This window comes from Lepidochelys kempii, chromosome 2 (assembly GCF_965140265.1).
Source record: "Lepidochelys kempii isolate rLepKem1 chromosome 2, rLepKem1.hap2, whole genome shotgun sequence".
In the NCBI taxonomy this organism is placed as follows: domain Eukaryota; kingdom Metazoa; phylum Chordata; order Testudines; family Cheloniidae; genus Lepidochelys; species Lepidochelys kempii.
In genome coordinates, this window is record NC_133257.1 from 138,299,510 (window position 1) to 138,324,518 (window position 25,009).

The 25,009-nt window shown below is 46.9% G+C and overlaps 1 protein-coding gene and 1 long non-coding RNA gene across 7 annotated transcripts in view; one reads left to right on the plus strand and one right to left on the minus strand.

The window, feature by feature from the left end:
* The window catches only part of TRIO (trio Rho guanine nucleotide exchange factor), a 402,095-nt gene extending 399,965 nt beyond the window's left edge, over positions 1 to 2,130 (minus strand). Inside the window, exon 1 of one of the 5 annotated variants that reach the window (XM_073332315.1) lies at positions 1,380 to 2,126. In XM_073332315.1, coding sequence (XP_073188416.1) covers positions 1,380 to 1,488 — 109 coding nt within the window. In that variant the 5' untranslated portion in view covers positions 1,489 to 2,126. Of the gene's footprint in view, positions 1 to 1,379 lie in introns of all 5 variants that reach the window. The other 4 variants (XM_073332317.1, XM_073332318.1, XM_073332319.1 and 1 more) reach the window with 4 other exon arrangements.
* The window catches only part of LOC140907110 (uncharacterized), a 29,811-nt gene continuing 6,182 nt past the window's right edge, over positions 1,381 to 25,009 (plus strand). The window contains exons 1-4 of one of the 2 annotated variants that reach the window (XR_012157379.1): positions 1,381 to 1,709; positions 8,693 to 8,938; positions 12,642 to 12,734; positions 13,195 to 13,331. This is a non-coding gene — a long non-coding RNA (uncharacterized lncRNA). Of the gene's footprint in view, positions 1,710 to 8,692; positions 8,939 to 12,641; positions 12,735 to 13,194; positions 14,227 to 25,009 lie in introns of those variants that run through there. The other variant, XR_012157378.1, reaches the window with a different exon arrangement.

The following is a 25,009-nucleotide window of genomic DNA, read 5'->3' on the forward strand; positions in this document are numbered from 1 at the left end:
CTTTCCAGCTCAGCGGCAAGCCAGCAACACATGAGGAGCAGCAGCCCGGCTCCTTCCACTGCTCCTCCTTCGTGCAGGCAGGGAAATCCCTCAACGTTTTCACTTCCCGCTGCAAACACGGTTTTGAAATTTTCCCTCTTCCACCCATCTCCCTAATCACCGTCTAGAAATGCAGCCCAGACACACTGGAGTTGCAACAGACTGGAGTTGCATTGCTATTTATAGTAGTGCCATCCACACCCTACATACATAGCAAACATCACCGCATTATGTGCAAATTTAATCTTTATGTTAGCAGGAGCCTCGAACATGCCTCCCTTTCCCCCCTTAAATCCACGAATTGCTTGTATGCCTTCCCCACCATTTGCAGCGACTTTCTCCCGTCCCAACAGTTCAGCAGTGACATACGATGCAGGGGGTTAACCCCTCAGCCGGCCATGGTAGAAAGTCCTTTCATGTCTGGCGTCAAATGCTACTTTAAGGGTCTGCCTCCAAGTGCAAGTGACATGTGTTTTCTTACTAACGTCATAAATACTTACACCTGTCACCAGCCGAGCCACCATTTGCTACATCACAGAACCATGGCCCGAATGCTTATTGAACTAGGCCGGTCTCCACAATTTCCGATGAACATTTATTTCTGATTGTGTCCCAACTTTTGTAAGTGACTAGTATGCCGACTGAGGTTTGTTAGTTCACCATTAGTGACTGCGATATCACCCCTGTAATTTTCTTCCAATATCGGAGTGAAGTGAAAAGCAGCATGGTCGTAGTCAAAGGTCATAACTTACTGTTGCGACAGTTGTGTATGGATAGTCCCCTCCTTATTATTCATGGGGACTGGAATAGAAGCTTTTTTTTATATATATATACTATCGTTCTTTAACAGTTAACTATGACAAAGGCTGTAATTCAGATTTCTCCCTGTGACACGCTCCACAGTAAGCTCTGCCATTTACACGGACGTATACCTTAATAATCGGGAGCACACAACTGTCTCCTTAAAAAGAGACATCCGAATACTCTAGATTGCAGTCATGTATAAAAATGGATACCGTAAAACGTATGCAATCCTCTACACACCAACGCATCTGTAGATCCCTTACACCCCTCCCCCTCGATACACGACTATAAATGCAAAAGATTCAGAGTGTTCCTTTCTTAGGGAGGGAAAGAAAAGCCTCCCCCCAGTAAGCTACCAGTTTGCATTTCTCACAAAGCCAGCTCCCAAGCAGCGAATCACTCCCACCCCCTCTTGGGGGGGAGGAAAGAGAAAAGAGACTTTTCACCACCTCCTCCAAGCTGGTGCAAATCGTGGCCTCCCAGTCCGCCTCCCCCCATCAAAATCTCTCCTGTCCCAAGGAAACAAGTACACTCACCGGATCGGAAAAACGCAACGATGTCTGCAGAGTCTTTGGCCGCCTCCTCAGCCCCTTCCCCGGCGTTGCTGCTGCTGGTCGTGGAGGTGGTGGTAGTGGAGCTGCTCATGGCTGCTGCATGCAGTGGCGGCTCCTCCAGACAAGATCCCCCCACCACCACCCTGATCCACTCCCCCGCTGGTGCCTGGGAAGAGGAAGGTGTGTCTATGTTTTGTCTTCAGGTCCCGGCTTCACCTTCCAGCAGCAGCCAACGCGGAAATCCAGGCAACAGAGTAATGCACCGAGGTGGGGGTGGCTGCCAGTGGCAACAATAAATACAGGGACATGAAGGTATGCGTGCAATTGCAGCTCTACGGGAGTCCCCCCTTCACCCTCCAGCAGCCACCTAGGGGGCTGTGTGTGCACGCACAGATTCAATGCATGCGGGCAAGAGGCAGGGAGAGCAGAAGCAGAGACAATTGCAGGAGGAAGGGGGTGAGTGCATGGAGGGCGATTGCAATCAGTGCAGCAGGAAGCTGGTGGGAGGGGAAACCGGGGTGTTGCAGCCTCTTCAGGGATCAGGAGCAGCAGCTGCAAGAGCAGCGGTGGTGTCCGCAGCAGCCACCATCCTCCATCTTGGTTTCAAGTGGGGTGGGCGGGGGAGAGGGGATCAGGGAAGAGAATCCCCGCCCAGGGCACAAGGGCGCAAGAGAAAAGGGGGAGCGCCGAGGGGGAGCCTCGGCGATCTCCGCCTCGCTCCGGGCCTGCTCGGCACTGGGCGGCTCCCGCCGCTGAGGCGGCTTCTCATTGGCTGCCCGAGGCCGGGGATCCCCGCCTGCGAGGGGGCGCCCCGTGCCCGGGGAGAGAAACCCCGCAGCGAGCCCGGGAGGGGCGCAGTCGCCCCCGGCTGTGTCCGTCCGACGGGGAGGGGCCCGCTTGCGCGCCCAGCCGGTGGCGCCGGAGCCGCAGCGCCCGCTGGGGGCAGGGCGGGGAGCCGGGCCCAGCCCCGCGGGGTGGCAGCTGCCGCTGGGGGCTGCGCGCGAGGCGGGCTCAGCCTCCACAGCCCAAAAATATTTTCCCCAGGCACCTATGGGGGAAGCGGGGCCAGCCTAGGGTGACGAAATGTCCCCGTTTTATAGGGACAGTCTCGATGTTTGGGTCTTCTTCTAAAATAGGCTCCTATTACCCCCCCCCCATCCCGATTTTTGACACTTGCTGTCTGGTCACCCTAGGCCAGTCCCATCTCCGGCAGGGAGAGCCCAGCAGCTTCCTCCTGCTGTGGGAAATGTATGAGCAGAGCAAGGGACGAGTCCTGAGCCCACACCCTCTCCCAGGGCGAAGGGCAGCATTCATCACTTTTCGCCCCCCACCCGCACTGCGGGGAGAAGTAGGGTAACCACCATGGAAAGGCACCTAGCCCCCCTCCACAAAGTAACTCTGCAACACCCACCCCCCAGTCACGTGTAGCATCTACAGCCATAACACAAAAAGAAAAGGAGTACTTGTGGCACCTTAGAGACTAACCAATTTATTTGAGCATGAGCTTTCGTGAGCTACAGCTCACTTCATCGGATGCATACCGTGGAAACTGCAGAAGACATTATATACACAGAGACCATGAAACAATACCTCCTCCCACCCCACTCTCCTGCTGGTAATAGCTTATCTAAAGTGATCACTCTCCTTACAATGTGTATGATAATCAAGTTGGGCCATTTCCAGCACAAATCCAGGTTTTCTCACCCTCCGCCCCCCCCCCCCCCAAACTCACTTTCCTGCTGGTAATAGCTTATCCAAAGTGACCACTCTCCCTACAATGTGCATGATAATCAAGGTGGGCCATTTCCAGCACAAATCCAGGTTTTCTCACTCACCTCCCCCCCGCCCCACACACACAGACTCACTCTCCTGCTAGTAATAGCTCATCCAAACTGACCACTCTCCTTACAATGTGTATGATAATCAAGGTGGGCCATTTGCAGCATAAATCCAAGTTTAACCAGAACGTCAGGGGGAGGAAAAAACAAGGGGAAATAGGCTACCTTGCATAATGACTTAGCCACTCCCAGTCTCTATTTAAGCCTAAATTAACAGTATCCAATTTGCCAATGAATTCCAATTCAGCAGTTTCTTGCTGGAGTTTGAAGTTTTTTTGTTTTAAGATAGCGACCTTCATGTCTGTAATTGCGTGACCAGAGAGATTGAAGTGTTCTCCGACTGGTTTATGAATGTTATAATTCTTGACATCTGATTTGTGTCTATTTATTCTTTTACATAGAGACTGTCCAGTTTGACCAATGTACATGGCAGAGGGGCATTGCTGGCACATGATGGCATATATCACATTGGTGGATGTGCAGGTGAACGAGCCTCTGATAGTGTGGCTGATGTGATTAGGCCCTGTGATGGTGTCCCCTGAATAGATATGTGGGCACAGTTGGCAATGGGCTTTGTTGCAAGGATAGGTTCCTGGGTTAGTGGTTCTGTTGTGTGGTATGTGGTTGTTGTTGAGTATTTGCTTCGGGTTGGGGGGCTGTCTGTAGGCAAGGACTGGCCTGTCTCCAAGATTGTGAGAGTGTTGGGTCATCCTTCAGGATAGCTATTACCAGCAGGAGAGTGAGTTTGTGTGTGTGTTTTTTGGAAAAAAAGGGGGGGGGGAGAAAACCTGGATTTGTGCTGGAAATGGCCCACCTTGATTATCATACACATTGTAAGGAGAGTGATCACTTTAGATAAGCTATTACCAGCAGGAGAGTGGGGTGGGAGGAGGTATTGTTTCATGGTCTCTGTGTATATAATGTCTTCTGCAGTTTCCACTTATGCATCCGATGAAGTGAGCTGTAGCTCACGAAAGCTTATGCTCAAATAAATTGGTTAGTCTCTAAGGTGCCACAAGTACTCCTTTTTGCGAATACAGACTAACACGGCAGTTACTCTGAAACCATCCATAACACACATAGATAAGACTGAGAACATCATTTTCTCCCCATTTTCTCAAAGCGGTTTGTGTTCTCCATCTCCGTTGAGATTTTATTGTTTCCCAAACTGCATTGATTCTATATTTTAATTATATACGTGAATGTTTTAGAACTTTATAAATGAAGACAATCAGGTGAGTTTATTTCTTGAATTAGTATTTGTCATCTGATTGTGCCATTTCCAGCCATTTATTTTTAACAGCAACACTGTAGAATTCCAGACAGGAATAGCTAAGATTGCATCTAATGCAAAGCTCACTTTTGACCACTTCAACACCTAGGCAATTCCAGTCTAATCAGTTCGGAGGTTTCCCATCAAACTGAAAATTCGCCCCATGAATGCCTTATTGCATGGAACAACAAACACATGCTGAACAATTTTCAAGACATTTGGGGCTTCCACCATCCTGAAAAATGCATACCACTTATCAGCAGGTCCAGCAAGACTGTCATCTTCCATTAGAGCCAGGACACCAGTACTTAAGACACAGAACTCCCTGTAGAAATCATTCCCATCTACAACAGTAGCAGCACTCAATTTCAAAAGGTCTTGCAGCTTCATTAAGTCATGAAATGCTGGCACTTCCTTGAAGTTTAGGCAGGAAAATGACTTAAGTGGAGAGTCTTTGAAAGAAAACCATTTCTCCAGATAAGCTACTGCTCCATTGTACATAGTCTTTGCTTCATTTCTGAACTTTTCCTGGGCTTCCCTTGGCAAGTGTGGCAAAGCTCTGTTCACTTGATAACCGAAAAACTCGTCCTTTGCTCTGTCAATCAGCTGGCTTCTGACATCTGACATCAGATCAAAAAGTTCTGTGGTATTCGTAGAATCCTTTTCAAGAATGAAAATTGACTTCTGAAAGATGGCCATGACAGAATGCAAACAAAATAAATGTAGTACTTGGGAAGCATCAACTTGTCATTTAACTCATGCTTCTGATCGCCAATGAATCTCCAGATCAGCCTGTCACAGTCCAATTCCTCAAGATCCGAGTAGTACACCTTCATAGCTTCCCAATTCTACATAGGAGGAATTCTGGCAGAATACCATCAGGGTCTGCAGCCTTCCCTCTTTTCATAACGCCAAGTCCTTCTTTCACTTCCTCAATGTTGACACTGGAAGGTTCTCCTCTGGGGATTGATGCAAGTGTCTGGTAGAATTGTTGATACACTCCTCTACCATCTTGGCCCCAAAGGATTCCAGTGGTTAGCAACATTGTACTCTGCTACCTTCAGGACAGTATGGATCCCTGAAATCTGGTGTGAGGCAATGGTAATTTGTTGACATGTCATCTGCATATGACACTGTATAGATGAAGGGCCTGATGCTGAAATTTGCAAAAAATTATACCTTGCTACCAAACACTTTGCCTGCTGTGGACCGTGCTAGCAGACACCTGTGGGTGTACCTAAGTAATAAGACCAGCTCACCCCATACCATAAACGGGCTACTACAAGACTCTGTACTCGCACCAACCCCTTTAAATATTTACATGAGTGGCATGCCTCTAACTAAATCATGCAAATTTGCATATGCAGATGATCTTGCCATGCCAATCCAAACACCAAACCTGCATGATATTGAGAAAGCATTAACTGAGGGAGTCTGAGCTATAGAACAATACTTCTGGAAATGGAGGCTCAAACCAAACCTTGGAAAAAATAATAGTAAGTGCATTTCATCTTGATAATAGGAGTGCCAAAAGCACACTGAAAGTAGCTTTGTGTGGTAAAAATATGCAACATGATTACATCCCAACGTACCTCAGAGTGAAACTCGACCACATCCTCACCTTCCACAATCACCTTGAGAAGGTAACTACAAAGATAAAAACGAGACCCAACATAATCCAGAAATTAACAAGTACAACCTGGGGTGCATTGGCATTACTGTTGTGAACATCTGCAATAGCACTTTTATATTCGGTAGCTGAATATTGTGCACAGGTATAGATCAGATGCAGCCACATGTGACTTGTTGACACCCAACTGAATACAGTGATGCGGTGCATCACTGGAACCCTTACTTTGACTCCAGCACCATGGCTACCTGTTCTCTCTAACATTGTTCCCCCGCGATGTTAGGACAGGATATGCTGAACTGCTGTAGCACTCTGCGAAGCTCAGTGAATCCAGGAAATGGATGTCTTCCTATCCACCAAGACCTTGACAATGCCCCACCCCCCAACACCTTATGTCCCACAAGCCTTTCTGGGAACATTAGCTTAGCCTCATGCAATCAGGCTGCGATCAGAAGGAGACTTGGAAAGCAGATTGGACGAAACAAGACTTAAAAAATAAGCACCTTGTGCCAGATCCCATGCAGAAGGTGCCTGGGTTCAACCTTCCACGGTCTTCTTGGTCTACTCTGAACTAACCATGGTAGATGCGGACATCTAATGCACAAATCGAAAATCAAGGACTCCCCAGTGTGCGAGTGTGGCTCTCCACGACAGACTATGGAACATATCACCACCTACTGCCCAATGTATAAATAGGAAGTAGGCATTACTGCAATAAATTCTGCCACTCCTGATGTAGCCATTTGACTCAGTTAACTTCAAGTGAAACTGTAGTTGCTGCTCTCCACCAGCCATATGAAAGAAGAAAAAGAAGTTTAACCGAAGCCTTTCAGTTGTAGTGAAGAGGGTTAACCAGCGAATGGGCACATGTAAAAGTACTTTCTGATACTCTTCCTCCACAGATTCAAAGCAGAATTTGAGATGGTCTGCTTTTTTTGCACTACATGAAAACTCATTGAAAATCTTCAAAACCAAACCTTCCATGTCAAAGCTGAGGGCTTTCATGTGGTTTTTTGCTGCATTGTTTAAAACGTAACAGTTGCAGTTAGCTTGGATCTTCAGGTTTCAGAGTAACAGCCGTGTTAGTCTGTATTCGCAAAAAGAAAAAGAGTACTTGTGGCACCTTAGAGACTAACCAATTTATTAGAGCATAAGCTTTCGTGAGCTTCAGCTCACTTCCTCAGATGCATATCGTGGAAACTGCAGCAGGCTTTATATATACACAGAGAATATGAAATGTGCTGGACAGTGGGGTGGGAGGAGGTATTGTTTCATATTCTCTGTGTATATATAAAGCCTGCTGCAGTTTCCACGATATGCATCTGAGGAAGTGAGCTGTAGCTCACGAAAGCTTATGCTCTAATAAATTGGTTAGTCTCTAAGGTGCCACAAGTACTCTTTTTCTTCTTGGATCTTCAGTGGTTGAACAGCTTTGAGTTCAGCAAACACAGAACAGTTCTTACCATAATTCACAGATGCGTTATTGGCTCCACAAGCACTGACATTTTTCAGGTCCAACCCAAGCTCATTTATGGCATTCATTATACCTCCTGAAATCAACTCCGATGTCCCATCTAGTTCTTCATAAAAATCCAAAAGGATGTTGTTTATGCCTCTTCCAATATTAAAAAAACACCAAGTAACCAAAGGAAAAAACTTCTGGCTTCCTTCATTTGATGCGTAAGTAGCAACTGCAAAGGGAGAACCTTTCTTTTAGCTTTTTTTACTCCTGTTTCCAAAGAAAACACATTCTCAGCTAGACTTTTGATTTTTGTTCCTTTCAGCTTCATTTGATTTGCCACAGCAGAAGCAGTGTGTACCTATTTAACTGCCACAGTCATTGACAAAAAACTGCAGTCATGCTTCACTTCACGAAAGACATAGGCCAATTCACTTGCAGCCACAGCGTCATCTTTAACTGTGTTTCCCCATGGGAAAAATGTTGATATGCTCCAGGGCTGGTGCATAGAAGCCAGCTTTGTAGGTTCTCCAGGGCTGGCGCACCGATGGGGAAAAAATGGTGAGTGCTGCAGCCCCCCTATCAGCTCCTCCCTCCTGCAGCGCCTCCAGCCCACCAGTGGGCCCCATGGATCAGCATCTCCCACTCCCTCCCTATGCCTCCCACCCGCAGCAATCAGCTGTTTCACAGCGTGCTGGAGGCTCGGGGAGCAAGGACATGGTACACTTGGGGGAGGGGGTGGAACTGGGCGGGAAGATGTGGGGTGGGAGTGGGAAGAGATGGGATGGGGCCTTGGGGAAAGGGGTGGGGTGGGGGCAGAGCCGGGGGTCGAGCGCACCCCAGCAGTTTGGAAAGTCAGCACCTGTGTATGCATGCATTCTGTTTTGCACTCTGAACAACTGTTGGGTGTTTTTTTCCAGTTGAATATTTCCAAACAGCATCAATTCCATCAAATTTCAGTGTAAAGACACCTTGACACATTGTACAATGGGCATTTGTTTTATCAGCACATTTTGCCAGCCAGTCTTTGTAGTCTGTTTCATTTAGCCAGTTGTCACTGGATGTGCAGTTTCTGATGCAAGCTTTTTTTCCCAGGGGGTGTCGAGGGATCACTTGCACCATCACCCTGATCTTCCCTTCATAGGTGCTGACTCTGTGGGTGCTCCAGGGCTGGAGCACCAACAGGAAAAATATGGGGGGTGCTCAGCGACCACCGGCAGCTAGCTCCCCGCTCTTCTCCCCCAGCGCCTCCCACCCATGGCGGCCCTGATGATCATCACCTCCCCATCCCTCCCAGCACCTTCCACCCGCCGCGATCAGCTGTTCCATGGCATGCAGAAGGTAATGGTGGGGAGGAGCGAGGGCCCGGCCTCCTTGGTGGAGGGGGCAGAACAGGGCGGGAAGAGGCAGGAGTGGGGGCAGAGCCCGGGGCAAAGCCAGGGTGTCGAGCCCCCACTTCCCCAGCACATTAGAAAGTCGGCACCTCTGCTTTCATTATTTAATATGCTTTGCATGGTTCTTCAGTCTTGTGTGACTCAAACCTTCTCTCACACACATGCGCTGTGTGCTTGCTTGTTGATGGGTAGACAGCTGCTGTATTTTCAAAAGTTTTGATCTGTTATCACTTAAACTGCGGAAGTGGAAATACTGCAGCATCTTTAGCTGGACAGAGAAACTTTTAACATTAGATATCCCAGTGTACTGTGATGATAATGCAAATCTTTATACCCATGTAAAAAAACCCAGCAGATTAAATTATTTTTTTGGCAATTGGCAAATCCGTTAAAAAAAACCCGGCCAGCCTGGTCAAATACTGGCCAGGTGGTAACCTTAGGGAGAAGGGGCAAGTCAGAGACTGCCTAGGGAGTGGAAACCAGCTGGGCTGGCTGCAGAGCTGCATGGAGAGTTTCTTACACACACAAATGCCAAGGATTCCTACGGGTCACAAACCCAAGACCTTTTTGAGTTTTTCCATGAAGAAACATGGGACATACACACACCATAGCCCCGTAGCTGGGCACTCACCTGTGATGTAGAGACCTAGGTTCAAATCAGGGCTTTGAGTCCAGCAGAGCAAGAACTGGAACCTAAGGCTCCTAGGTCAGTGCTCTAACCACTGGGCTATCCAGGGGGCCAGTCACTCTTCCCCCTGCTCCCAGTAATTTATCCAAACTCATATTTCCACCAAACAGTTAAGTTTTTGGAGACAATGGCATATTTCAACAGCAAAAAGATTCAAACATTGGTGTGATGTTGCACTCCATATGTTTTTTGGAAATACGTATATAAGTGTAAATATAATGTAACTGGAATATGCTTTATGCAAAAGGTCTCTTGTAAGACATCATTACAAAGCCTATAATCTACTGAGTGTGTTCATCCTATTTGTATTAATGTATCATTCTTGTATCTGAAGCTAGAAATATTAACAGGTTTCAGAGTAGCAGCCGTGTTAGTCTGTATTCGCAAAAAGAAAAGGAGTACTTGTGGCACCTTAGAGACTAACCAATTTATTTGAGCATAAGCTTTCATGAGCTACAGCTCACTTCATCGGATGCATTCAGTGGAAAATACAGTGAGGAGATTTATATACACACAGAACGTGAAAAAATGGGTGTTTATCACTACAAAAGGTTTTCTTCCCTCCCCCACTCTCCTGCTGGTAATAGCTCATCTTAAGTGATCACTCTCCTTACAGTGTGCATGATAAACACCCATTTTTTCATGTTCTGTGTGCATATAAATCTCCTCACTGTATTTTCCACTGAATGCATCCGATGAAGTGAGCTGTAGCTCACGAAAGCTTATGCTCAAATAAATCGGTTAGTCTCTAAGGTGCCACAAGTACTCCTTTTCTTTTTTGAAATATTAAGTTTTACTCTATGAAGTCCTATTGTAATTATGCAAAGTGTGGGCCATTAATGGTGGCCTGGAATCTTGATGGCTCCCCTTAACTAGGACAATTGGTTGTAAATGGCTCTGTTTACTTGTAAGCCTTTATGTATATGTGGGGCCAGCCAGTGAGTAATGAAGTCTCACAGGACATGTGAACATGTCACATGATACTGGAATCCATCTTAAACCTGGTGTTTTTCCATTTAGAAGGAAGGGTGGGAACCCACATAGAGACAAAGAAAAGGAGTACTTGTGGCACCTTAGAGACTAACAAAATTATTAGAGCATAAGCTTTCGTGAGCTACAGCTCACTTTCCCCCACCCCCTGCCCTGGGCCCGGGAGGAGCTCACTCTTCCCTCCGCTCCAGCAGGAGCTTGCTCAGTTTTCTGCCTCCGCAGCCCCGGGGCCAGAGATGTTCTCTTCCCCGAATGAGTATTGGGGGGCCATGTCCCTGCTTGCTCCCTCTTGGGCACACCCCTGTTTGGGAGTAAACTCAGCTTGCTCTATGTCTGGTCAAGCTAACTGAGACGAGCTTCAGTTGGCCTGAAGCCTGACCAAGAAGTGCACTGGACTGCCTGAAGGCCACTGAAGATTTATGAAAACATTCAAAACTAGTGGAAATTGAAAGGTATGGTTGACAAAGGGGAACAAATATATGTGAAATGTGAGAGAAGTTGCATTCCCCCATAACACAAGCAGATTAGTTTAATAATGCATGAAATGTAGGTCTTCATGGTTGTCTTTCTATCAAAGCCAACTGGAAGCTTATGGTAGCAAATACAACTAGGATTTTCCTGCTCCAAAAGCCTAGGCCCTTAGTCACTTAAACTGAAATATCTCTGTGACGTTACACTCCATATTCTTTATGGAAATATGCTTCTGATATGGATATGACATAACTGAGATGTACTTTACGCAAGATGGCTCATGTAGGATATCATTGGAAAGGTTACAGACTAACAAATTTATTTGAGCATAAACTTTCGTGAGCTACAGCTCACTTCATCGGATGAAGTGACCTGTAGCTCATGAAAGTTTATGCTCAAATAAATTTGTTAGTCTCTAAGGTGCCACAAGTACTCCTTTTTCTTTTTGCGGATACAGACTAACATGGCTGCTACTCTGAAACCTGTCATTGGAAAGGTTATGATTTACTGAATGTGATTATCCAATTTGTATGCCTGTATCATTTCTGGAACTAAGTTAGGAATATGGACTATATAACTGTATCACGTGGCCAGAAAGGGTTAAACATCCTGCAAAATAAATAACCCTCAAAAGACAGTGGGAAGATAATGTTTGTGTATGTATACATGTATGATGAGGGTCAACAATGTAATCAACAGTCCCTGTCGTTGCTGTATTCTGATAGTTCAGAGATCAAAAGAACATCGTAACATTTAAATGAATTGTAAACACAGGATATCTTGGTATTCATCTCTCTTTGAAATATACTGTGAATGGTGGAGGAATAAGCAAATGGCCTTAGGTTAATTCGTATAGCTAAGTACCAATGATGGACCTCCTTCAAAGTAATCCTAATTATCTATTCTTCCCCGAGGAAATCCCAACTTGTCAAAGTGTTGCTTGGCTAGAAGTTGCAATGTTAAAGGTATGCCACATATGGTAATGGCTCGACCCAACTCAATATCTATCACCTGTAAGGACCTCCCACCTCCAAATCACGAGAAGGATGTCTGATACATGTGGAAATGAAACTGAAGAAAGATTTTTTAAATGAAAGATAGTACAACAAATAACTCAGTGGTTGATCTTGGAACTGTGGGCATTGAGCCCAGACCCAATTATGGGTGACTAACAACGGTGTTACTGATAACTGGTTTCAGGATGGCTGGAGACCAGTCGAGATATTCATCTCTTTACCCACATCTATCATCGGGGTTTAAGGTCACCCAAGATAAAAGCCAACAAGGGAGTGCAGGAGTAAAGCTCAGGTATGTTCATTAGAAAACAAGATAAGTAAGCAGGGTATGCTATAAAGGACTCCCAACACAGGTAATAAGGTAAACAGGTAAAGGTGACACTATAACTGTACTGACTGTGACCAAAAAGGGTTTACTCCCTTCCCAAGACAGGTCCCAGGTAAGGGGTATGGAGGACTTAAAAGGTCTCTACCATTTCTTGCAGCTTGTGTCTGGAGCCTCCTGACTTCACAACGCAGATCGGGTCTGGAACCGATCAGGTAACTCAGCAGGGTGAGAAGTGGACCTCAGGCAACAGGTAGGTGGTAACTCTGATTGATGCTGGTGATTCTTCTTTCTCCTCCTCATGCATTGTCATGGGTGCAAGTAAGATCCAGATGAGAGGGTGGCAGCTAGCAGCTCACCCTTGCGTGCAAGTGTGTTAAAGCCTCCCACAACCCTAAGACACAGTGTCCTGGCTTATGCACCTGCGTAGAACACACTGCTGTGATCCAGCACTCTGCCACTCAGATGGGCATCCCCTTCCCTCAAACATGCTAACCCTTATATGCCCTGCTGTTACTGGGCAAATCACATGTCACATGGTTGCCCAGTTGCCCGCCTTTCGGTAGAAAGGGCAGGAAACTATACCTAAGGAGGGGAAAGAAAGGCAGCCAAGTTGGATTCCTAGTCGTTGTCAGGAATTCAAGATGGCGTGTGGGTATTAACAATCGGAACAGAAATACAGAAATTCTCCTCCTACATTACTATACTTGCAGATGGACCTCTGGACACGGACAGGCTATGTGACTGAAAACATTGTTTCCTGGACTGCCTACTATTTAGATAACGATTGGCAAGAGGAACACAGAATCTGGATGAACCACGGCTATGGAGCACCTTGACTGGAGATCAGGTAAGCTGTTTTGATGGTACGTTGCCTCTCAAAGTGCACATCTCACGGACTGCCGCTCAGAAGGACAGCACCACTTCAGGTGTGTTCTCCCCTTATATAGTCTCTCTCTCAGCCATACCCTGTTGTGACATTGCACCCCATAATGCATTCTAGAAATATGCTTATAAATGTAAATATGACATAAATGGAATACGTTTTATGCTACATATGCTCTGTAACATATCTTTGCAAAGGTTGTGTTCTTCTGCATGTATTCAACCTATTCGTATGCATGTATCATTTTCATATCTGAAGTTATGAGCGTTGGCTCTATGCTTGTATTGAAAGTGTTTGCTGTAGGAAGCACCTAAGGCAAACCTGGTCAACATAATGTGAAGGGGTTATTCAAGTAATTGGGAGTACTTGGCTAACAATGGACCTTGATAGACGCCAATCCACATCTGAGCTTTCCTGGGAACATTCAAACTAGCATGTGGACAATGGCATGGGCCTGTAAAGAACTGAGTCATGCATGGACATGTGACTTGCCCATGTGACTCCAAAACTCCATCGAGTAGCTGTAATTCTACACAGTGGGAGAGAGGAGTTTCTACCCACCAGAGAGAAACTGTATAAGCCTCTGGGAAACCCTTCCATTTTGTCTTCAGCTGGCTCAGAAGATAGCCTCTCCACCCCAAAGTATGCCTGAAAGAAACTGGAACAAAGGACAGTAAATAGGGTGTGAGTGATGGCTGGACCCAGACTAGAAGGAGGCTAGTCTGTCAAAGAAGCTTATTTGGAACATCTCTGAGGGTGAGATTTACCTGCATTTAGTTTCCTACTGTATTAGGCTTAGACTTACGTGTTTTATTTTATTTTGTCTGGTAATTTACTTGTTCTCTCCATTATTACTTGGAACCACTTAAATCCTACTTTTTGTAGTTAATAAAATTACTTTTTACTTATTAATTAACCCAGGGTATGTCTACACTACGAAATTAGGTCGAATTTATAGAAGTCGGTTTTTTTGAAATCGGTTTTATATATTCGAGTGTGTGTGTCCCCACAGAAAATGCTCTAAGTGCATTAAGTGCATTAACTCGGCGGAGCGCTTCCACAGTACCGAGGCAAGCGTCGACTTCCGGAGCGTTGCACTGTGGGTAGCTATCCCACAGTTCCCGCAGTCTCCGCTGCCCATTGGAATTCTGGGTTGATATCCCAATGCCTGATGGGGCTAAAACATTGTTGCAGGTGGTTCTGGGTACATATCGTCAGGACCCCGTTCCCACCCTCCCTCCCCCCGTGAAAGCAAGGGCAGACAATCATTTCGCGCCTTTTTTCCTGAGTTACCTGTGCAGACGCCATACCACGGCAAGCATGGAGCCCGCTCAGGTAACCATCACCCTATGTCTCCTGGGTGCTGGCAGACGCGGTACGGCTTTGCTGCACAGTAGCAGCAACCCATTGCCTTCTGGCAGCAGATGGTGCAATACAACTGGTAGTCGTCCTCATCGTGTCCGAGGTGCTCCTGGCCACGTCGGCTGGGAGCGCCTGGGCAGACATGGGCGCAGGGACTAAATTTGGAGTGACTTGACCAGGTCATTCTCTTTAGTCCTGCAGTCCTATTGAACCGTCTTATGGTGAGCGGGCAGGCAATACGGACTGCTAGCAGTCGTACTGTACCATCTTCTGCCAGGCAGGCAAGAGATGAGGATTGCTAGCAGTCGTATTGTACCATCTTATGCCAGGCAGGCAAGAGATGAAGATGGCTAGCAGTCGTACTGTACCATCTTCTGCCAGGCAGGCAAGAGATGAGGATTGCTAGCAGTCGTATTGTACCATCTTATGCCAGGCAGGCAAGAGATGAAGATGGCTAGCAGTCGTACTGTACCATCTTCTGCCAAGCAGCCATGAGATGTGGATGGCATGCAGTCCTTCTGCACCGTCTGCTGCCAGCCAAAGATGTAAAGGATAGATGGAGTGGGTCAGAACAAGAAATAGACCAGATTTGTTTTGTACTCATTTTCCTCCTCCCCTGTCTAGATCACACTGCAGTCAGTCACAGAGAAGGCGCAGCGAGGTTAATCTAGCCATGTATCAATCAGAGGCCAGGCTAACCTCCTTGTTCCAATAACAACGATAACTTTGGTGCACCATTTCTTATTGGAACCCTCCGTGCAGTCCTGCCTGAAATACTCCTTGATGTACAGGCACACCCTTTGTTGATTTTAGCTCCCTGAAGCCAACCCTGAAGCCAACCCTGTAAGCCGTGTCGTCAGTCGCCCCTCCCTCCGTCAGAGCAACGGCAGAAAATCGTTCCGCGCCTTTTTTCTGTGCGGACGCCATACCAAGGCAAGCATGGAGGCCGCTGAGCTCATTTTGGCAATTAGGAGCACATCAACCACCACACGCATTATCCAGCAGAATATGCAGCACCAGAACATGGCAACGCGATACCGGGTGAGGAGGCGACGTCAGCGCGGTCCCGTGAGTGATCAGGACATGGACACAGATTTCTCTGAAAGCATGGGCCCTGCCAATGCATGCATCATGGTGCTAATGGGGCAGGTTCATGCTGTGGAACGCCGATTCTGGGCTCGGGAAACAAGCACAGACTGGTGGGACCGCATAGTGTTGCAGGTCTGGGACGATTCCCAGTGGCTGCGAAACTTTCGCATGCGTAAGGGCACTTTCATGGAACTTTGTGACTTGCTTTCCCCTGCCCTGAAGCGCATGAATACCAGGATGACAGCAGCCCTCACAGTTGAGAAGCGAGTGGCGATAGCCCTGTGGAAGCTTGCAACGCCAGACAGCTACCGGTCAGTTGGGAATCAATTTGGAGTGGGCAAATCTACTGTGGGGGCTGCTGTGATGCAAGTAGCTCACGCAATCAAAGATCTGCTGATATCAAGGGTAGTGACCCTGGGAAATGTGCAGGTCATAGTGGATGGCTTTGCTGCAATGGGATTTCCTAACTGTGGTGGGGCTATAGACGGAACCCATATCCCTATCTTGGCACCGGAGCACCAAGCCGGCGAGTACATAAACCGCAAGGGGTACTTTTCGATAGTGCTGCAAGCTCTGGTGGATCACAAGGGACGTTTCACCAACATCAACGTGAGATGGCCGGGAAAGGTGCATGATGCTCGCATCTTCAGGAACTCTGGTCTGCTTCAAAAGCTGCAGGAAGGGACTTTCTTCCCAGACCAGAAAATAACTGTTGGGGATGTTGAAATGCCTATATGTATCCTTGGGGACCCAGCCTACCCCTTAATGCCATGGCTCATGAAGCCGTACACAGGCAGCCTGGACAGTGGTCAGGAGCTGTTCAACTACAGGCTGAGCAAGTGCAGAATGGTGGTAGAATGTGCATTTGGACGTTTAAAGGCGCGCTGGCGCAGTTTACTGACTCGCTTAGACCTCAGCGAAACCAATATTCCCACTGTTATTACTGCTTGCTGTGTGCTCCACAATATCTGTGAGAGTAAGGGGGAGACGTTTATGGCGGGGTGGGAGGCTGAGGCAAATCGCCTAGTTGCTGGTTACGCGCAGCCAGACACCAGGGCGGTTAGAAGAGCACAGGAGGGCGCGGTACGCATCAAAGAAGCTTTGAAAACCAGTTTCATGACTGGCCAGGCTACAGTGTGAAAGTTCTGTTTGTTTCTCCTTGATGAAACCCCCCGACCCTTGGTTCACTCTACTTCCCTGTAAGCTAACCACCCTCCCCTCCTCCCTTTAATCACCGCTTGCAGAGGCAATAAAGTCATTGCTGCTTCACAGTCATGCATTCGTTATTCATTCATCACACAAATAGGGAGATGACTACCAAGGTATCCCAGGAGGGGTGGTGGAGGAGGGAAGGAAAATGCCACACAGCACTTTAAGCACAGCACTTTAAAAGTTTACAACTTTAAAATTTATTGAATGACAGCCTTCTTTTTTTTGGGCAATCCTCTGTGGTGGAGTGGCTGGTTGGCCGGAGGCCCCCCCACCGCGTTCTTGGGCGTCTGGGTGTGGAGGCTATGGAACTTGGGGAGGAGGGCGGTTGGTTACAGAGGGGCAGCAGTGGCAGTCTGTGCTCCAGCTGCCTTTGCTGCAGCTCAACCATACACTGGAGCATTCTGGTTTGGTCCTGCAGCAGCCTCAGCATTGAATCCTGCCTCCTCTCATCACGCTGCCGCCACATTTGAGCTTCAGCCCTGTCTTCAGCCCGCCACTTACTCTCTTCAGCCCGCCACTTACTCTCTTCAGCCCTCCACCTCTCCTCCCGGTCATTTTGTGCTTTCCTGCACTCTGACATTATTTGCCTCCACGCATTCGTCTGTGCTCTGTCAGTGTGGGAGGACAGCATGAGCTCGGAGAAAATTTCATCGCGAGTGCGTTTTTTTTTCTTTCTAAGCTTCACTAGCCTCTGGGAAGGAGAAGATCCTGTGATCATTGAAACACATGCAGCTGGTGGAGAAAAAAAAAGGGACAGCGGTATTTAAAAAGACACATTTTATAAAACAGTCGCTACACTCTTTCAGGGTAAACCTTGCTGTTAACATTACATACATAGCACATGTGCTTTCGTTACAAGGTCGCATTTTGCCTCCTCCCACCGCGTGACTACCCCCTCAACCTTCCCCCCTCCCTGTGGCTAACAGCGGCGAACATTTCTGTTCAGCCACAGGCAAACAGCCCAGCAGGAATGGGCTCCTCTGAGTGTCCCTGAAGAAAAGCACCCTATTTCAACCAGGTGACCATGAATTATATCTCACTCTCCTGAGGATAACACAGAGAGATAAAGAACGGATTTTGGTTGAATGCCAGCAAACATACACTGCAATGCTTTGTTCTACAGTGATTCCCGAGTATGTGTTACTGGCCTGGAGTGATAAAGTGTCCTACCATGAAGGACGAAATAAGGCTGCCCTCCCCAGAAACCTTTTGCAAAGGCTTTAGGACTACATCTAGGAGAACCGCAAATGCCAGGGCAAAGTAATCCTTTCACATGCTTGCTTTTAAACCATGTATAGCATTTTAAAAGGTACACTCACCAGAGGTCCCTTCTCCGCCTGCCGGGTCCAGGAGGCAGCCTTGGGTGGGTTCGGGGGGTACTGGCTCCAGGTCTAGGGTGAGAAACAGTTCCTGGCTGTCGGGAAAACCGGTTTCTCCGCTTGCTTGCTGTGAGCTATCTACAACCTCCTCCTCATCATCATCTTCTTCGTCCCCAAAACCTGCTTCCGTATTGCCTCCATCTCCATTGAAGGAGTCAAACAACACGGCTGGGGTAGTGGTGGCTGAACCCCCTAAAATGGCATGCAGCTCATCATAGAAGCGGCATGTTTGGGGCTCTGACCCAGAGCGGCTGTTCGCCTCTCTGGTTTTCTGGTAGGCTTGCCTCAGCTCCTTCAGTTTCACGCGGCACTGCTTCGGGTCCCTGTTATGGCCTCTGTCCTTCATGCCCTGGGAGATTTTGACAAAGGTTTTGGCATTTCGAAAACTGGAACGGAGTTCTGATAGCACGGATTCCTCTCCCCAAACAGCGATCAGATCCCGTACCTCCCGTTCGGTCCATGCTGGAGCTCTTTTGCGATTCTGGGACTCCATCATGGTCACCTGTGCTGATGAGCTCTGCATGGTCACCTGCAGCTTGCCACGCTGGCCAAACAGGAAATGAGATTCAAAAGTTTGCAGTTCTTTTCCTGTCTACCTGGCCAGTGCATCTGAGTTGAGAGTGCTGTCCAGAGCGGTCAGAATGGAGCACTCTGGGATAGCTCCCGGAGGCCAATACCATCGAATTGTGTCCACAGTACCCCAAATTCGAGCTGGGAACGTCGATTTAAGTGCTAATCCACTTGTCAGGGGTGGAGTAAGGAAATCGATTTTAAGAGCCCTTTAAGTCGAAATAAAGGGCTTCACTGTGTGGACGGGTGCAGGTTTAAATCGATTTAACGTTGCTAAATTCGACCTAAAGTCCTAGTGTAGACCAGGGCCCAGAGTAAGTATTAATACCTGAGGGGGAGGGCAAACAGCTGTGCATATCTCTCTATAAGTATTATAGAGGGTGAACAATTTATGAGTTTACCCTGTACAGGCTTTATACAGGGTAAAATGGATTTATTTGGGGTTTGGATCCCATTGGGACTTGGGGATCTGAGTGCTGGAGACAGGAGTACTTCGTAAGCTGTTTTCAGTTAAGCCTGCAGTTTGTGGGGGACGTGGTTCAGACTTGGATCTGTGTTTGCAGCAGGCATGGGTGTCTGGCTCAAACAAGGCAAGGTACTGAAGTCCCAAGATGGCAGGAAAAATGGGCTCAGAGGTAGTCTAGGCATATCAGGTGGCAGTCCCAAAGGGGTTTCTGTGATCCAACCCATCACACACGTGACCTAGACCCAGTGGTCTTCCCACTCTTTTACACCAAATGACATAAAACACCTTACATTTCACCTCCTTGACAGTAAAGGGATATACATAGAAGTTTAACCATCACATTCCATAGACATTACTTAACTTAAAAGATGATACAGGCACAGAAGCTATAGATAACAGCTGTTTTTCTTTTGATCGACACGGTAAGGCAGATCAAGTACACAATGATTACAAATTGGATGATTAGGACCACAATAATAGGATGAAACATAATATTCCATACATCATTACAATTTTTCAATCCCCCAAATAGATTCTCCCACCACTGACTAGAAGCGGTCTCATCTTTGATTCGCTTTAACACCTGCCTAATCTGATTAAAGGCAGATGCACTGTCAGCAATACCTCTTTCCCTACCTTCTCAATTTGCTTTAAGTGGGCCTTCATTTCTGGGTGGAATATAAATTGGTTTAGGGCTGCTATATGTGCTCCAAGGTGAACTGGATCTAAAGTATACTGACATAATATATATGACTGGATATAAAGTATACTATACATCTATAGTCTCGGTGGTGATGTCATGTCAGACAAAGTCTATATAACAACCCTTGATGGAAAATATGGAGCCCAGACAAAGGTTGATGGAGGGGTCGTGTGTAATTCTATGATAACTATTTACAGTAACTCACTGCACCAACTGCTTAAACATAAACAATGGTCATTCGTGAGCACGATGTAGGAGTGACTAAAATCTGAAGAGTGCATTTTATAATGACACATTCCTTTTTGAGCATTTAAATATACATGGGATCCTTCCAAAACTTCAGTGTTACAAATGTAGCCTAGGCCCTTTTCTTCTAAGCAAGACTGGAGGTTCACAGTGTGGTATTCCTCACCCTTCCGATGGACCCATTTGCTGATAGCCATAGGAATAAGTACAGTTTGTCCCACATTTAAGCCTATGGGCACTAAAGGGTAAACGCATTCCTTCTTTGCTGCTTTTAAGGTCAGAACATAAGCAATTATTGAATGGTTGCGGTGGAGGTAAGTGAAGTTAATTAACTTCCACCACCCCTGGTGTTCTTGCTCAAAGGAAGTGAGATGGTTCCACAAAACATGCCTTATCTCTACTGGAATAAGCCCATTCAGGCAGTCCCTCACAATAGATTTAGCCACATCTAGAATCCATTGCTGAGCTTGCACACATGCTAAAGTGAGGGAGATGTTAGACTGAAGAATGTTTAAGGCCCCTATGATGTTGATGTGATCTGGCTCCTGAATTTGCATCCAGGAAGGTAAGGTATTGGCTATATGATAAACAAGCTCACTACTCCTATTTAATGAGGTAGTAAGAGAGTGTGATAAAGAGGCTATATCATAGCCCAAAGCTCCTATTTATTGGCTAGGATCTGATCATCTATCGTATTTAACATGCCTAGTCCAGTTCTGACCCCTCCTAATATTTAGATAAGGTATCCCTAGGTTTCCTTATGAGAGAGTTGGATGATGGAACCACTCCTTGCACCCAAGCACTCCATCCTGCAATTAGAGGTGCAGTGTATGCAAAACATCCTTGGTTAACATTGTGTATGGAAATTTGTACAGGCATTACTGTATTAACCTTTTGATGGAATATACTGGATTTATCATCAGTACTTTTCTAACATTCTGTCTGACCACCATCGGTCCAACAGAACTTGTATATGATCTAGGTACCACAGATATCTTTACCTTGACCTTAGTTCCATACAGACTTGTGATAACCTAGTCACCTGTCTCATTTGATAACATTGTAACACGAGCTTTCCCAATACATACAACAGGGAAACTGTTTACAAAACCCATTCATGATACTGGCATTATAATTACTAACATGGTTCTATACAATGGCTGCATTTCAGAGTTGCTAGATAATGACCTGATGGCAAATACAAATGGGCATTTATAAAGGTTTGATTAACATTACGGATGCCTATTTAAACCATTACACTTAAATCCCCAGGATTTACCTGTAGAGGGAGGTCACTTAGGACGGACAGACACTTGGACAGCTCCCAAACCTCAATAAACCTAGAGCATCTCTGTAGGAAAGTGTCATAGAAGAGCCATGAACAATTGCCCCCTCGTTTCCTTATAGATTTAATTTGTGCATCCTTATCTAATATGAGCTCATGCTTCCATTCGTCATCTGCTGTGAAGGCCATTAATGAAGTGTTACCCCTTTTTTCTGCCCATACAAGATAACAATAGCCAGTATCCTCATAGGCATATACAGATATAATCCCTTTCAAGACCGAGCTCAACAGAGCTTTATTCATCAGTATACTTCTGTCCTTGGGATTATATACCGCATCTTCATCATAATCATCAGTTTAATTATACATGGATTCTAGCAACTCATAATTATATTCATAAACCCCTACAGGTGTATCCCATCTCTCAGCCATCCTATTGTTCACTTTACAATACAAGTGTTCATTCTTATTTACAATAAGAGAGTCCATAAATCTAACAAACAACAATATTAACACATTTAACATTTTCCAATCCAGGTGGTTGCATGAATTTCCTGGAATAGACAGAGCAGAGATTTAGGGGCCCACACCACCCTTCCATTCCTTTAGTTGGGACGAATGGAACCATTTAAAAACCCATCTCTTGCCAGATTTTAACTTGACCTGATACGTTGTTGGACTGGCCTTTTTGGTTATAACTACGAGGCCTACCCAGCGGGGACTCAGAGGGTGATGTTTCTCTGAGTAGAATTAAAATAAAACTTTATCTCCAACATGCTATACATGAAATTTTAGGTTGGCATTCAGTCTTTTGTCCATTTGACATATCTTCCGCTTTAACTGGGTAGTTACCTCCTTCTGAGCATCACTAATTTTAGCCAACAGCTGGGTTATGTACTGGTCTATTTGTACCTGGAGCTGATAGTTATCAGGTGGTACCCCCCCTAGCCACCACAACTCAGGAGTCCTCATTGGCCGACCTGTAAAGGTCTCATGGAATGTAAATCCGTGTGCTCCAATTGAGGACCTGATGGCCATTAGGACAAAGGGTAGCTTTTTATCCCCATTCTTTCCTGCGAGCTCTATGATCTTCCTTAATACTCTTTTAATTTTCCTATTAGCCCACTCAATGAGCCCCGAGCTCTGGGGATGTCCGGCGTTGTGGAGACGCTGTTTGCTGTTAAGTGCAAGGCAAATGTTCTTAACCAGGTCACACACTAAGTGGGGTCCCTGGTCAGAGTCGACGACCTCTGGAAGGCCATACCAGGAAAATGTTTGCTCCAGAAGCAGGTGTGCGGTGGTGGCTGCAGTATTATTTTTGGAAGGGTAGATCTCCACTCACTTTGAAAATGGGTCCACTACCACAAGGCAGTTGCAGTTTCACTGCCCTGTGTGTGGTAGTGGGCCAATGTAGTCCACCTGGATCCAATACCAGGGACAATCAGTGGGCTGGTGGATGACAGGTCCCTTCCTAACAGGATGGTCTGGGTTGTTCTGCGCACATGCCAAACAATTCCAGATATGATACTCTACATCCCTTGTGATGTCTGGCCACCACCCAACAGTGAGGAGCCTTTTTACTGCCTTCTTGATGCCAAAATGACCTTGTTGGTGCATTAAAGTTATAAGTTCCTTATGTAGACAGCCCAGAACTACCAATATTGGAAGGTCATCTTTCACCTCTGCTCAATTTGCCGTTATCAGTCCTCTTTTATGTTCAGATATTTGGTACCCCTATGACATGTTGAGAGAGTAGATCCTGAATCTCTTTGTCCTTCTTTTGCATCTGCAAAATGTCAAGTTGTTGCTGTACAGCTGCAGGTTGCAGTGAGCACTTAACATTGTCCGATTTTACCCACAACATGTCCGGGCCCTGGTCAGAGTCGACGACCTCTGGAAGGCCATACCAGGAAAATGTTTGCTCCAGAAGCAGGTGTGCGGTGGTGGCTGCAGTATTATTTTTGGAAGGGTAGGTCTCCACTCACTTTGAAAATGGGTCCACTACCACATTAATGGGTCCACTACCACATTAATGCTGCCTCTTTGGTTAGGCCATCCACCTGGTTGTTAAGTCTGCATACCTCGGCCATGTTCTTCCGATGAGCCCGTACCTTAAAAAGGAAAGTTGAAGCTCTGCTGCCTTCAGCAAGTTTCCAGGCATGAATAAGATATTTGGAATGGGCTACTGGTTTGTTGTATGTATGCTGCGAGCCATCCACACTATCATCCAGTCAATGAGGGCCCTCAGTACCCAATCAGAATCTGAGCAAATCATTATCACAGAGTCTCTATCCACAGCATCCAAAGTGGCTACTATGGCAACAACTTCTGCTGCCTGGGCAGAATGGGGCAACACAGTGCTTTGCAAAACCCTGTCTGTTGCTACCTGGAATACAGCATAACCTGTATGGGGGGTGCCTTTTAGATGGAAACAGCTCCCATCAACGACCCATATGTCACGACCCACTGCTTTAGCTACTTCATATGAGGTCTCTAGCTGGAATGGAGACTTGATAGTATTATTCTCCTCCAATGGAACCGGGCAGTCGTGGTCTTCACCTTCTGACAATAGAGCAAATGGTACAGCGGACACAGACGGCACTTGATGAACCCTCACCTCCTGGTTGAACAAGCACAGAGTCCAACCGGTGAGACGGGGATTGGACACCCAGCCGCCATTTGCCTTTCCAGATAAGATGTACCTGACTGGTGTGTGAGATGTACCTGACTGCTCAGAGAGGCATGATAAGGGGGTGGGGAGTGGGGGGTTGGATAAGGGGCAGAGGGTCCTGGGGAGCAGTCAGGGGACAGGGAGCAGGGGGTGGTTGAATAGGCATGGGAGTTCTGGGGGTCTATCGGGGGCGAGGGTGTGGATAAGGGTTGGGGCAGTCAGGGGACAGGGAGCAGGGGGGTTGGATAGGGGGTGGGGTCTCAGGGGGGCGGTTAGGGGTGGGGGTTCCAGGGGGGCGGTCAGGGGACAGGGAGCAGGCCGGGTTGGATGGGTCGGGAGTTCTAGGGGTGCAGTCAGGGGGTGGGAGGGGGCAGAGAGGGGGCAGGGGCCAGGCTGTTTAGGGAGTCACAGCCTTCCCTACCTTGCCCTCCATACAGTTTCGGAACCCCGATGTGGCCCTAAGGCAAAAAAGTTTGCCCACCCCTGCTCTAAGCGGTAGCTATTTTATTGAAGGAGCTGCTTTTGTGCAAATTCTACTCATTGTGTCCCCAGTGTCCAGCAGCATTGTTTGCTTGATGTTACCGAACTCCCCTTGCAGGCAGATGTTAGTTGCTGCCTTCCCCACCTATCATTTACAATAGTGGCCACATGCAATGGGG